Consider the following 14,833-nt stretch of genomic DNA (forward strand, 5'->3'; position numbering starts at 1 on the left):
GAGATACCCATAGGACCAGTGACTGATTCATATGGAGAGGCCACTCTGGCTGTATCACTTGGAACAGCTTGTTATTGAATTTCTCTCTTGTTTTATTCAGTTCTGGTAGCAGAGAATTCTATATGCTTATACAATCTTGTTGATAAAACACGCTTAAAGAAGCAGAAGGTTAAATAAACTTTGCTTTCACTTTGACTACTTTGCATAGAAGAATTATTTTACAATGTTTATACATCATACATCAGGAATGGAGGACACGTGATCCTTTAAATGTTTTTGGACTACACTTGTTACCACTTGTTAGATAGCTAGAGGCGATCGGCGCTGCAGTTCAACAACATCTGAAGAGCGACACTTTCACTGGAGCAAATATCCATAGGGGTTTGTCCACAGGCCACGCTACTGTAGAGAAAGGAGGCACACAAATGTGAAGCAAAGCCCAAGGCTCCCCCATCGTGTGACTTTGATCATGACAATCATTTTCAAATGCCAAGCCTGCAGGAATCCTGCCCACATCAACATTTGAGCTGGGAAACATCACACAGCAGCAGCAGCAGAATGCCAATCTGGCCTTGAAGTGATTACACCTCGAATGCCAGAAACACTCAGTTGTAGGAAACCCTACACACTCATCCTCAGTTAAAAAAAAATCCAGCACTTCTTAGAACATAGCTAGGGAGGAAAAACAACAAAGCATGGAAAAGAAACCCAAGCTGTCCCATGAGCAGCAGACCTTTCTACTTAGACGAGCTAGTCTTTCCCCATGTTTATGGGTACAAACATTAAAACGAAATGAAATTCCCATGGCTCAAAAACCATATACCTGTACTTTCTAAAAAGTGGAAACTGCAAAAACCCATCTCTAATCACTTTGATGCTATTTATGAATGTGTTAAAATGTGGCAAAAGAATCATCTGATATATCTATCCTCATTCTTCATAAAGACAGATTCAAGTATTGGGCAGAATTCTACTGCAAATTTACACCTTCTTCAGAGAAACTGCACAAAGTTATGGCAACAAATTGCTACTCATTAACAGGTCCTGGTTGTGTTTCTGGGCATGCACCTGATTGCACAATTGGGTGTGCAACCAATAGCTGAAATCCTATTGCAGTTACACAAGCAGTGTTACTTTTAGATATGAAATGCCATAGTTAAGAAATCTCAAAAAACATTATCACGTGGCTCAGCATGCGACGGGTAAAGTTCGTGGAGATTTATTAACTTACAATAATGTGCACTTAAAAGCGTGACCCTTCTCAGCGGCTTCCACCTCATCTTTACCCTTTCTTTGGTCGGATAAAGGAGACCGACTCTCATGCTTCAACTCAACAGCTTTTATTTCCAACAAAGATAACTGTTCGACATCTCAACTTAATGATCCCTCTCCCTTCAGAGGTTCTTCGTAGCCTCTGCGAATCACACATCCTGGGTGATTTGCGCCTGCCCGCAGCCTCATCAGAAGAGCCTAGGCGGAACCTTTGGAAATGTAGCCGCGGCGGCAGCCCGAGCAACTTTTTCGCAGGGACCGGAAGGTCTCCGGTACGATTCTGTGACCGTTCCCCTTTCAGGCAGTTGCTTCGGACGGTTTCCTGACGCTCTGCTGAGTGCAGCGAAAGGTGTGACCGGCGCGGTGGGGCTTATTCTGCCTGAGGGGGTTGTTTGGTGTTCGGCTTCGCTTGCCGTTGGCGGCCCTTCAGACGGGCACCTTTTCGTGGCGGCATCTAAGAACTTCCGCAGCCCCTCTTTCACTCTCTTTCGCTTTTCTCCATCCCGCAGACGCCCCTTAGAGCGGACTGAACCTCTCAGTGTTTCTCTCTGTTTCCTCTGTGACTGCCCTTCTCCTTTTACCACGGCTTCTGCTCTTCCCACGAGGCTGTCTGATAAGCATACCAATCAACAGGTGCAGCTCCCTCAGTAGGAAGACGCCTACCTGAAGGAGGTGCACCTGTTGAACTTCTGGTTATTGGGCAGCTTCCTGGCGGCTCAGATGCTCCATCGGGGTAGGAAAGAAAGAGAAGAACTCTTCATTTTACATTTTTTCCAGGCCTTCTCCTTTCCTCTGTTTTCCCTCGAACTTGTTAATACCTCAAGTGAGCCGTCTGTCTTTGTAGCAACTCCTCGGTCTTGCTCTAAGATAACTACAAGCCTATATAGTTAAATCGTTTAAAGCAATTATCAGGAAATGGTTGTGATTTCTGTCGTCTGCACGGTGAAAAAGTCGATAAGGGGGTTGTTTTCGTAAAGACCACTTTATTCTGAATCAGGCGTAGGGCTCTTTTGCTTCTATATGGTGTCATTGACTTTTGTCCAAGGTTTTGGACAAGCGTGTTGTTTTCAACCATATTGCCCGAGTTCTTTTTAAAAGTGCTGAGGTTGGGACCCTTAAATACAAAGACTGTGTCCTGCCACAGAACTCTGGGTTTTCATCTGTTGGATTTTTGTGGCATTAAATCTGTTTAAAGATGTTTGTGTGGTTTAAATGAAGTACCTTATGTCACCACCCTTTCCCTCGGAAGCTTTTACTTCCATCTTATACTGTATTTACATTCTGTTCAGTGCCCAGCATGCTGCTGTTACAAAGTGTAATAGCAGTAGTTAAGGGATTGCACTTTATTTATGCATACTTATAGTCTTCTTGTTGGAAGAGACATCCCATAATTTCTCTTTTAATGAACTGGCCTTTCTACCATTACTTGATAAAGGTAAATCTTTTTATCTTCTGAGTATCCGGATACCTGGTGGCAGTGATCTGCTGTCTTTGGTTGCTGAATCAAAAATTCGCAGAATGTTAACTAACAATGTCGTTTAATACTGTGCATGTTTTGACTAAGCAGCAAACACTGGAGGAACTCAGATCCAAAGTTTTGATTAATTGAAATTTTGGTTGCCATTAGCTAGTATTTTACCCTCAGGGGCAGTGGCATATCCTGTTCTGTCACTATTACTGAAGAAAAATTCAAAAGCTGGTACTCCTTTCCATAGGTAACTGGGATATGAGAACATATTTTTCCTTGCCTTTGGCAACAAAATGCCATGAGCAAGCCCTACAATTTGAAGTCTGTTTCTCACCATTAAATCTGAAAGTTATTATTCTCAAGCTGTTAGCATCCCTTTAGGGGGCTCATGTATGTATTGGTTTGGCAACATATACTCAACATGTGTTTTGTTTTTGTTTTTCATCCCCTAGACAACTAGGAAGAAATTGTGCTGTAACAAAGGGGACAGTTGAGATGGCAGAAATGCAGATAGATCCAGACCTGGCAAAGCGGCTCTTTTTTGAAGGTGCTACAGTTATCATCTTAAATGTGCCAGAGGGAACAGAATTTGGCATTGACTACAACAATTGGCAGGTGGGACCCAAGTTCCGTGGAGTCAAGATGATACCACCAGGTATTCATTTCCTCCACTACAGCTCTGTTGACAAGAATAATAAGAAAGAAAGTGGTCCTCGCACTGGCTTCTTCTTAAATTTGCAACAACGTGATCTACGAATCCTATACTGGAATAAAGATAAAGAAGAGGTGGACCTCACCCCTGCATCTGAAGAGGAAACAGATGCAATGAGGGCTAACCTCCAAGAGATGGACAAATTTCTAGGTCCTTACCCATATGACACTCTTAAAAAATGGATTTCCCTCACTAATTTCATTAATGAATCTGTGATGCAGAAGCTGCAGCCAGAAAGTGGACAGATATGTGCCTTTTCAGAAGTACTGCCTGTCTTGGCTGGGAAGTACACTAAAGATCGGATTGAACAGAACCTGCCCCGGTATGACACAGAGTGCAAAAGTTACGCAGAAGGTCTGGCACGGCTACCCAAAATGAAACTCAAAGCCGGCACTGAGATCAGATTCACAGAAATTCCTAAGCAAATGTACCCTAAAGATGCTACACCAGAGCAAGTTACCAGGCACAGCATGGACCTCAGCTATGCCTTAGAGACAGTGATCAATAAACAGTATGCCAGCAATTCTCAGGATGTGCTTGGTAAGTTAAACCTGTTTTCATAGGAGTTGCTTTTTATGTTTCAGAGTAACTTTCAAAGTAATTCAGTATGTATTTCAGATTTTGATTCATATGCAACTTTCCAAAAAACTTCTTGGTTTTTCTAGTATTTGTGTCTTGTTATTTTAATTATATTTAATGTAATTGTTTTAAGGTGTTCTTTTGTGCAATATAATTTAATTGTAATTTAATCATAAACACATTTGAAAGTAACTTGAAGACCATCACTTTGTCTTTATAAACCAAATTTTATATTTTAAATACAGTATATAACAGATACAGCAGGAGGATTGTTTACTTAGTTATTTTTGAACTTTAAAAACAATATAACGGGGATGAAGAATATGCAACATCATAGATACTACCAAAAATGAATATTATTCCTCACCATAAGCTGTATTAATTCATACTTATAGGAGCTGCAAACCCAACAGGATTTTGAGAGCCAAATATCTCTCTCCCTGCTTTCAAGATACAAGTACCTTGGCAATTAGGGCAGACATAGTTTTATTTCAAGACATAGTACTGTGCTTAAAAGACTCATAGAAGTTAATGGTAAAGTACTCTGTAGCAGGAATCTCCCCATGTTCATTTAGAAATTATGTTGAACAACAAACACCGATTACTTTAATGTGCTCTACATAGGGTTGTCTTTAAATGAGGGGAGGGGATACAAATTAATGTTTTTTTTAAATCGAATTGATTTAAATAATCAAAAATCCAGTTTTTAAATTCATATCAAATCCACCTTGCTTTAAATAGAATTCAGAGGTTTCATCTGGTTGGGAAAGCTCTGCCTGGTTGTTTAATGAGCACTTAGTCGTCAGAACAAATAACAGTTCTGTGCCAGCTGTGCTAATGCCTTTCATACTGGAAAGAATTATATGACTTTGATTATTTGTGATCTCATTAAAGTGCCCCTTGTCACCTTTATAGCCCTAACTGGCTTAAGACCATGTTATTTCAGGGGAAAACAACAACAACAACCAAAACCCAACATCCATACACATCTGTCCAGGCCCTCTAATTTAGAAGAGGGACCCAGTTGATGTAGTATTAATAACAGCATGCTGTCAAGTTGAGTCCAGTTAGATATAGAGTAAAGTGGTTTGTCTTTCATCTGAGGCCACTTTGGGATTGTGCAGGTTGCCCAAGGCTACACAGGCTGACTCTTTTCCCAGAAAGCACAGTGAGGAATTGAACTCCCAGCCTCTGCCTTTGCTACCAGGTACCCAGTTCACTCCCTGATGTTGGGAAAGTGTGAAGGCAAGAGGAGAAGGGGACGACAGAGGACGAGATGGTTGGCCAGCGTCATCGAAGCTACCAACATCAATTTGACCAAACTCCAGGAGGCAGTGTAAGACGGGAGGGCCTGGCTCCATGGGGTCACGAAGAGTCAGACACGACTTTTAACAACTAAACAACAACCCAGTTCACTGAGCAATCCAGACAGCTCTTAATAATTGTATGTCATCAGTTCTGACTTATAGTGACCCTTTCCAGGGTTTTGTAGATATGGAGTACTTGGAAGTGATTTACCATTCCCCTCTTACGGGGATAGTCTGGGACCTTGTAGCTTGTTTGAGACCACACATCTGGATCTTCCCCTACAAGGCACAATGGGGAAACAAACTCCCAGTTGCTGGCTCTGCAGCACTAAAATCAATTAGGTTTGTAAGCATAAAATATAGGCGTTTCTCTACAGTAGCTCTTTCACTGTGGAATGCTTTAAACAAGGATGTGCACATGTCTGGACCTGACTGTTTTTAAATAGGCTTTAAAAGAGCTGGGTATTCCAGATTGTTTATAATTCTGGTTGTTTTTAATTTTTTCCACTATTGTTACTGTTGCACTATTGTGGGTGTTTTAAATTGTTTTTTTTTTTTTAGTTGTATTTTATGTAATTGTTTTAAGATGTTGTTTTGTGAACCATCATGGAAAGACTTTGCCTTGAAAGGTGGTATGAAAATATTTAAATAAATATTGAACAATGGAATCCAAAAACTTCTCATGTGCAGCGTTGGTGACCCCTTGTGGTAAAATTATTAGTTTTGCTTTGAGGACTGAAATTGTTTTGTGTTTCTAAGTATTAACACTTTAATATTTCTTGAAGAAATATATGCCCATACAGAAGTTATGGGCATATATTAATGCCTGCTCTAGCAGACATGTTCTTGAATAATGTCCTGTAGGTGTCATGAGGTGAAAACTATGAATGGGGATTCTTAATGAAATGACTATGGTCTTTCCAAGATTAAAGTTATGATTAATAGTCTACAGAATCCTTTTACTTCTACTGATTTATGCAACAGTAAAACATGCGGCGTGAAACACATGTGCAGTACAGATTGTTTAATCACTTCTGTAATTGCATTTTTCACACAGTTTGGGATAAGCTGTTTTTACTGATTTCTTTGCATTATACATTGGCTTCCAGAAATAATCTTGCTAAGGTCAGATGCCCCTGTGGCAAGAAAGGTGCACAGCAACATGCACCTCCAGGGCTTTCAAAAGGTAATAAACAGCAGGCTTCTCTCCTGCTATTAGGCTAGCATAACTGGCAGAAATCCCTTGCTCTTCCTTGTGCACTTGGTGCAAGCCCCAGAGATTGGAGGAATTTAGGCATAAATCAAGACAACCCTGTATTTATGGGGCCTTGTTCAAAGTGTTTTAATTGTTGATTTTTATTTTTATTTTTAATGCTGTGACTAGAGATGGGCCAACAGTGTTTTGGTGGCCCATCTTCTCTGGCAGGTGCCCATTCAAAGACAGTGCCTGGAAGAAGCAGGGCAGGAAAGCCAGGGCACTGCTTTCAGGTGGCTGCCCACTGGAGGGGCTGGGCACAGAATCACAGAACACCTGTTCAGCCATTGGCCGAATCAGCGGTTCATGCCTATCTCTAGCTGTGACCCATTCTGATCCTTAAGGATGGATTAAGTGAAAAATCTAAACCAGCCTTATTCAGTTATACAAATTGCAAAATTCTTTTCAGCTTTTTGGGAGTCAGCTTCTATTCCTAGTGCCTTTTTGGGGGGGAGGGGGAGGAAGAAGGATGCAAATCATTGAAAATTCCCTTTCCTATTTGCAGTTCACTGGTGGCAGATAAGATGGTGCTGGATTTTCTCTCCCAAAGGGAGTGCACCCAGGGCTAGTAGAGGAGTAAATTCTGTAGCCTAATATTTATTCTCCCACGTGCAGGTAAAATGACCATGTTATCACATTACTTGTGACAACTGCCTTGGTTTCCAGACCACTTTTAGATCCAACTGAAAGTGTTGATTTTGACCATTAAAGCGCTTCATGGCCTATGATCATGATATTTGGAGGACTACCTGTCTCCAGATGTATTTACACATACCTATTTTCAGTGACTGGGTGAAGCTGAGAGACTCCTTGATGGTATCCTAATTCTGGACTTTTTTTCCAGAGAGATGCATGTGATATCTACTTTTTTGTCCTTGGTACCTTGTAAAGAACTTTTCCCCCCATAAGCTTTTTAGATATAATTTTATTGCTGATAATTGTTCTGTGCTACTTTTATAATACCATGGTTTTTGGTTTTGTCATACTTCTTGTGTTTAGATTTTCTTTAGCCTTTGTATAAAGGTCGTAGGATATGTTTGAAAAGTAGTATTAAATTGCTTACAATAAATAATGAAACTACTGCTCCTTCTAGTCATGCCACTACAATTAAAACTAAAGATTATTTTGTTGGTGTGTTTTTATTGTTTTCTTGGTGACATTCCCAGGGGAGCTGCAGTTCGCCTTCATCTGTTTCCTGATTGGGAATGTGTATGACGCATTTGAGCACTGGAAAAAACTCCTGAATCTCTTGTGCAGATCAGAAGATGCCATCACAAAGCATCAAGCCCTGTTCAGCAATCTCATTTCCATCCTGTATCATCAACTCAGTGAAATCCCACCTGACTTCTTTGTGGACATAGTCTCCCAAGACAATTTTTTAACAAACACCTTGCAGGTAATGTGTAGTTGGAAGGCATCATTGTGGATAATTTTTCTAAGAATTGCATGGATGTCTAAAATGCAGTGGAAGTTTAATGTGTGACTCTTCCATTCTGGCTGATTTTGGCCAGAATGCTGAATTTGATTTGATTTTTTTTTAATTAAAAAAAAACAGCTTAAAAATGGAAAACTATCTTTGGGGAAGAAAATAGATATGACAGCAATCTTGTGTCACATATCCTCTCCTCTTCTCATTGTCTGTTTTTCATATGTTGCATGTGATGTCACATCCATTTTTATGCCCTCATTTGACATTATTAGCTGTTATGGCTGTTATGGGAAATTTATTACACTCGGATGTCACATTATGCATAACCATGATTGCGATTGCCGTATCAAAATTTGCTCTTCGAAACACCTTATTAAAGAACAGTAGAGATCTTTATTCTAAGCAGCAACTCATTGAAAAGCTCTGTGGGTGGGTTGTAAGCCTTATTGAACACCATACCTACTGCTGAATTGATTGGATGTTTTTATATTTCTGGTTATAATCTGTGGTTCCAGAATATCTCGCATGCCATTTATTTCTGTACCAGTATGGAAGCATGCAATAAGTATAAAATAAAGAGTTACAGAGGAGGAACAGTTTTAGAAGTAATCACGTTAGTCTGTGCTAGCATATCACGACAAAACAGAAAAAAAATAAGGAAGAAAAATGTTTTGGCACTTTAAAGACTAACTTCTATGTTTTAATGTGAGCTTTCGTGGTCAAGTCCACTTCCTCAGACAGCGGAGGAACAGACTCTCTCAGCTTTCACATTAGACGGTTCCTTTGCTAAGTGCTGCAGTGAAGTTGTGTACCAGTACAGTGGTGCCTCGCTAGACAGTTACCCTGCATGACAGTTTTTTCGCTAGACATTGACTTTTTGCGATCGCTATAGCGATTCGCAAAACAGTGATTCCTATGGGGGAATTTCACTGGACAATGTTTGGTCCCTGCTTCGCAAACCGATTTTTGCTAAACGATGATTTTGACAGCTCCCCCCGCGCTTGCAAAACAGGTGTTTTCAGGACCTAAGCTTCACAAGACAGCGACTTAAACAGCTGATTGGCGGTTTGTAAAGCGGCTTTCCTATGGCCGATCTTTGCTAGACAATGACAATTCTTCCCCATTGGAACGCATTAAACAGGTTTCAGTGCATTCCAATGTGGAAATGCTTTTCACTAGACAATGATTTCGCTAAACAGTGATTTCAGTGGAACGGATTATCATCGTCTAGTGAGGCACCACTGTAATTCAAGTTAAAACTACACATTAAATAGAGTTTTCACATCACCAAAGCAGAATATGAACCTCCTCAAGCTGATATAATTTCACTTTATTTTGAACAGATAGTGAAAAATATTATTAAAAATAGTCAGTGAAGTATCAAATTGAAAGAGAGAAGACATATTGTATACCTTTTGATTTTCTTTAGAACTGAGTTGTAGAGCTGGAAGACCTAACTCAATTGCCTAATTACTAATACTTCACTGTTTCCACTCCTAAAACAGTAATACACCTTTTGGTGTAAAGTACAGCAGCAGAGGGAGTGGACCACATCCAACTCACTTGTGTGTTTCACATATTATTACTTTGCATATTGAGGATTCTTGGTGTTTGTTACATTTTAATATGTATGTACTGTAATAGTTTGAGGCTACGGTGCATTCATTAGCTGCCTTGAATATGCAATATTAAGGGAAGCTCTAATCTAACATGCCCTCCTCTGGACCTTGGAGGCTGCATTTGCACCTGCTCCCCTCACTCACACAAATATTTTTAATTAAAATAAACTCATTTAACTCATTAGTGGCTACAGAGGACAGTTTCCCCAGTTTTAGCTGCTCCTTGAGATGTTCAAAGAGATTTCCAGTTTTGAGGGGTCTCCCAACCTAAAACCACAGCAGGGGCACAACATAATTGCTGTCAGACCCATTAAAGGAGGCACCAAACCCTCCCTGAGGCATCTTAATTTGTAACTTTTCTTTTTCTGGTTTTACCCTGGCAAATATAATAATACAAGATAGCTGCTAATAGTAACAGTAAAATATTTTTTTAAAAAAATAGGAAGAAGGAATTCCTTGCATGGTGGATAAGTGCTGCTTTTATTCCTGAAAACAACATTGGCATAGTGCTTGAAGCAGTAAAATTTTATAATTTTTTAATCACAGCAGACCAGGATCAAGAGATAAAATTCTGATATACACAAGCAAGGACACCCAACGTTTCTAACCATTGGCACTTCTTCATGTCTCACCCAGTGTTATTCCAGAAAATCTGCAAACATTCTGACCTTTGAAGGGAAGTGAATTATGCTGGGAAAGCGAGACATTTGCCCTCGTGCGTGTATAGAATATTGAGCACAGTCTTTTGGATCCAAGCCACACTCTTTAGGTGTGGACATTGCTGCCTCAGTAATCTTCCCAGCAAATTGAAATTCAATCAGGCTGTGTAATAATTATAGATTCTTCATCTTCAGTGTTGTAATAACAGAGAAGCAATGTAATTTTCTGTTTTTTCCAGACAGCTGGAGGAGGCATCATTTATGACAGTTATAAACGAGTTGTGACAGCAGGTGGCTGTCGACAATCCTCCATCCATTACTTAAAATTATATTTGTTGAGCTGCAAGACTTAAGTCTGCTGTTGTTTCATTTCAAAGGCTTTGTACAAAAGGTATTCAAAGACCCTCCAGAAGCCCTGTGTTAATATCTCTTACTCTCATGTTGTCTCTTTAGACCAAGTCAGTGTGCCCAACGGAAGTCTGCTGTTGTCAAAACAGCATAGTGAAATGGGCGCAGTGGCTGATTTTGGCCATAGCAATCTGGCTTTAGATCCCTGTTCATCCATGCAACCCTGTTATTATGTTCTCTTGCATCTTTAGGTTTATATTATCTATTTGTCGGTGTGTTCTTTTCTTATAATGGACACTTACGTGTTTTCTCCTTCATCCTGTAATGGGAATGATTTTGGTTATAGCCATCAGTCTGTTGCCTTGGAAATGAATTATGTGCAACAAATTCAGCATAGCAGTGGATGAGATGAGCTTTGAGATGAAAGTTCTTGTTTAATTAAACACAGGTGTGATGGGTCAGCAGCACAATTTTTAAAAGACTATTATGTGAAAATATAATGCATTTGTGTATGACAGAATGAAAAATAAAGACTCAATTAATACAATCAGTTATATTAATTAATTTTAATTTTTTGATAATGGTCTCCTCCACCTTTAACCATGAGGCTGATTCTTGAAAAATCTATTTATTTTTAATTAAATCGCTTCCAAATACCACAGAATGTATTGTGCTTTTAATCTATACTATTTTATTCAATGACTTGTATAATATATATTTCTAGGTGTTCTTCTCCTACACATGCAGCCCAGCTGTTGACAGGACTCTGAGGAAGAAGGCAGAGAGATTTAAAGCCCATCTAACCAAGAAATTCAAATGGGATTTTGAGGCAGAGCCAGAGGACTGTGCCCCAGTAGTAGTGGAACTACCAGAAGGTGTTCTTGTGGACTGAATGAACTTCTCCCTCTTTCTGTTTATTTTTAAAGTTGTATTTTCTGTTGTAGCTTTTTTGGATCTGCATTCAGCAGAACCATCATACTTTACATATATTATTCCTCTTCCTTTTAAGGAGGCAGAATGGAGAAGTGCCATAAGACAACACATTCCTGCTGGAAACAGTTAAACATTTTGGAAAATGTGGACTTGATTGAACACCAGATTCAGTCATGTTCTTTTTATGGCTTGCTCTGGCTTAGTTCGTTTGTCACTGCAGTCTCATCTATATTTCTTTGGGAGTATACCCCATTGATCTTACTCCCTTCAGTTTGTGGAGTTCAGTATTTTGTAAACATGCATAGGACTGTACTGTGTGACTCATGGATACACTTTTATTTGTTGAAAAACTTTGTTTTAGGTTGCAGTTTTCAGTCTTGATTTGCCTGTTGTTTAGTTCCTTGGTGTGTAAGTGGGAAAGTAGTAAGCTAGAAAAGCTTTATAGTCAGAAAACTGTAAATTATTATCTAACATATGCTTGATCTATACAGTGCAAAATAGAAAGATCTTATAAACACTGTATATGAAATTAGCCCACACAATGTAGCTTGTCATTCATTGTAAACATCAGTGATTCATTTTTATTAAAGGCATTTTCATTGACTAGAAACTTTCTTGATAACTTTCTTAGGGTGGTAGACTTAATGTGCTAAAATGGTCCCATCACTTTTATTTTATTATCTCTCTCTGCCTCAGCAGATTATTTCCCTGCCTTTTTTCAGAGCAACAAAAATCCACAGGTGTTCCAAATTATGAAAGAAAATTAAAATCCCATCTTGAATCAGGGACAGTCTTCTGTTTAAATTGCTAATAAAAAGCTGCATTTTTTTTTACTCACATCCTCTCAGAATAGCTTTCTGTTTTTATTTAAGAGCACTGAATATTCTGTGAAGCAGCCTACAGCAAGTTTGTTATCTCCTAATGCTTTCTCTGGGGTTTGAGATGCTGCTGAATTTTTCAAGCAAGAACCCTACTGTGTAGGGATTCAGTTGTTAGTCTTTCCAGGTTATTAGGCTCCTAGTGTCAGCATGTGTGTTTAACAAGATAACCTATGTGTTAGTGTTCAGCACACAATAAATTTTCCTGTTTGAGGTTTTCTTAGAAAATGTCCCTAAAGTCATTTATATGTGACATATTTTAACAAGTGCACACATTTAGGTATTGTTGGGTTGCTACCATGGGGATGAAAACACTGTTTATCGTGTTTGACACATTTAAAATAAAGTATGTATCATACGTAAAGGTGGCTAGTATTCAAATGTTATACATTGGCTAAATGTTTTTCATCATCTGCATAGATCTCGACTTTCTGTTCCTTCCTATAACCTGTCTTCAAAAACGTGTAGAATGTTGGTCTGGTGTTAAATTCACAAGCTGCTGCCTCTTTCTACCATGGGTGAAAGGTGGAAATTAGAGATGGGGGTTGTCGTATACGAATATCCCTGTGCCACTGGAACCCCCGCCCCCGGGGCCATACCATCCATTCATAGGTCTGGTGGCAGCCCTGCTCATCCTTCCAATCAGGCCTGGAGTGCCGCTCTCTTCCTTCCAAGCAGGGGAGGGAGGACAAGTTTCCCTGCATGGCTGCTGAGAGGCCAGCCAAGCAGGAAGAGAGTGGCACTCTGGTGTGATTGGAAGGATGAGCAGGGCCACCACCAGAGTGGACACCACAGGAATGGATGGTGTGGCCCCAGGGGCTGGACCCTTGTTAAGTCTAGCTGCATGGGGATATTCATATTTGTATACGAGTACTCCTATCTCTAGTGGAAATAAAAAAGCATTAGCTTCACTTTTGAACTAATAATAGCTTGCCATTGGCTAAAATCCAGCTGGTGTAACTTTACCCTGTGCTGTGAAGATAATGGGATCAGCTAGTGACACAAGTCTTTGATTTAAACTTCCTCCCCCCCTTCGTCTGTTTCAGATTCTGAGGTTTCTCAGAGATCCCTTTTGTTTGGGGGCACTCTTTGGGAACCTCAGGACTGTGGGCCAGAACCTTCTGCAACCTTATTTCCACTTGCCACATTTGTATCCTCGTATCTGCCAGGGACCTAAGATGACACATGGGGGAGCCTTCCTCAATCTAAAGCCCTCCAGGTGTGCTGGATTGCCTTCCCGGAAACATGGCCATCTATTGCCCAGCACCTCTGGAGGGCATCAGAATAGGGACATCTAGAAGGACTCAGTGAGGCCCAGTTTGGGGAAGGGTAGGCTTGGTTTATAGAGTCAAATATAGTTAAGGACTGAAACAGTTCCAGTCCTTCTAGTCGATAAAAGCTGAATGCCAGGTGCAGTGAATGACTGAAAGAGAAAGTTGGAGATGGTGGTAAATTTCTGAGGCTGTGCCTGTGAACAAAGCTGCAGCTCCATTCCTGCCATCTTCCGCTGACATCATTTGCATAGGATGCTGCCTTTCTGGTTATGTATCAAAGCTATATAGTATTTAGTTACATCTTCCATCATGTGCGTAACTTTTAAAAGAAATACTGTACTTGTGTATTTCTTAAGTGGCAGATCTTTGGGTTCTTTCCTCCTCACTTTACCCACTTTATTGAAGGGTTTATTGTAATTCAGTTAGGGAAGCTGAGGCTCCAATATGAGGCTTTTACTTTGGCCTCGTATTGGAAAGCTGAGGCTCGTACTTTGGCCATCTGATGAGAAGAGAAGATTCCCTGGAAAAGACCCTGATGTTGGGAAAGTGTGAAGGCAAGAGGAGAAGGGGACGACAGAGGACGAGATGGTTGGACAGTGTCATCAAAGTGACCAACATGAATTTCACCAAACTCCAGGAGGCAGTGGAAGACAGGAGGGCCTGGCATGCTCTGGTCCATGGGGTCACGAAGAGTCAGACACGACTTAACAACTAAACAATAACAAATTGTAATTCAATGTGTAAATCTGTTGCCTGAGTTTTTGTTGATCTTTGCTCCTTTTCCATTTTCTTTTTAATTGCCACTACATTTTTTCACTCAGTTGAAGCTAGCTTTTACACCTCCGTCTATCTGTTTTACAAAAAATTTAGCTAACAGACCATGCCTGCAGACTCCATCCCAGGCTCATTCATACGTTGACATAAATATGAGATTCTAATATGGAGGCCTCATTAAGGATGAATGAACAAATGACACAACAACCTTTGAGTTTAATAGAAATGCGGTAGTGTGGTCAATACAGTAAAGTAATATATGCTCAAATATTCCCAAGTGAGTATTTTTCCCTTCTGTTACTTACTCCTCATGTCCCTCTAAGATT

At 40.0% G+C, this 14,833-nt stretch overlaps 1 protein-coding gene across 4 annotated transcripts; it reads left to right on the plus strand.

Moving 5' to 3' along the window:
* The first annotated feature begins 1,471 nt into the window (after positions 1–1,471).
* AAR2 (AAR2 splicing factor) lies at positions 1,472–12,823 on the plus strand. Of its 4 annotated transcripts, none has more exons than XM_020801111.3 (4): positions 1,472–1,621; positions 3,193–3,992; positions 7,760–7,989; positions 11,373–12,823. In XM_020801111.3, the coding sequence occupies exons 2-4, from the start codon at positions 3,236–3,238 to the stop codon at positions 11,538–11,540; spliced, it is 1,155 nt and encodes a 384-aa protein (XP_020656770.2). In that variant the 5' UTR covers positions 1,472–1,621; positions 3,193–3,235; the 3' UTR covers positions 11,541–12,823. The 4 variants fall into 4 exon arrangements, with proteins under 4 accessions (XP_020656770.2, XP_078249344.1, XP_020656772.2 ...); XM_078393218.1 differs by having other exon boundaries at positions 1,534–2,707; XM_020801113.3 differs by lacking the exon at positions 1,472–1,621 and adding an exon at positions 1,935–2,005.
* The last annotated feature ends 2,010 nt before the right edge of the window (positions 12,824–14,833 follow it).

The sequence above is a fragment of the Pogona vitticeps genome, chromosome 4 (genome assembly GCF_051106095.1).
Source record: "Pogona vitticeps strain Pit_001003342236 chromosome 4, PviZW2.1, whole genome shotgun sequence".
Classification (NCBI taxonomy): domain Eukaryota; kingdom Metazoa; phylum Chordata; class Lepidosauria; order Squamata; family Agamidae; genus Pogona; species Pogona vitticeps.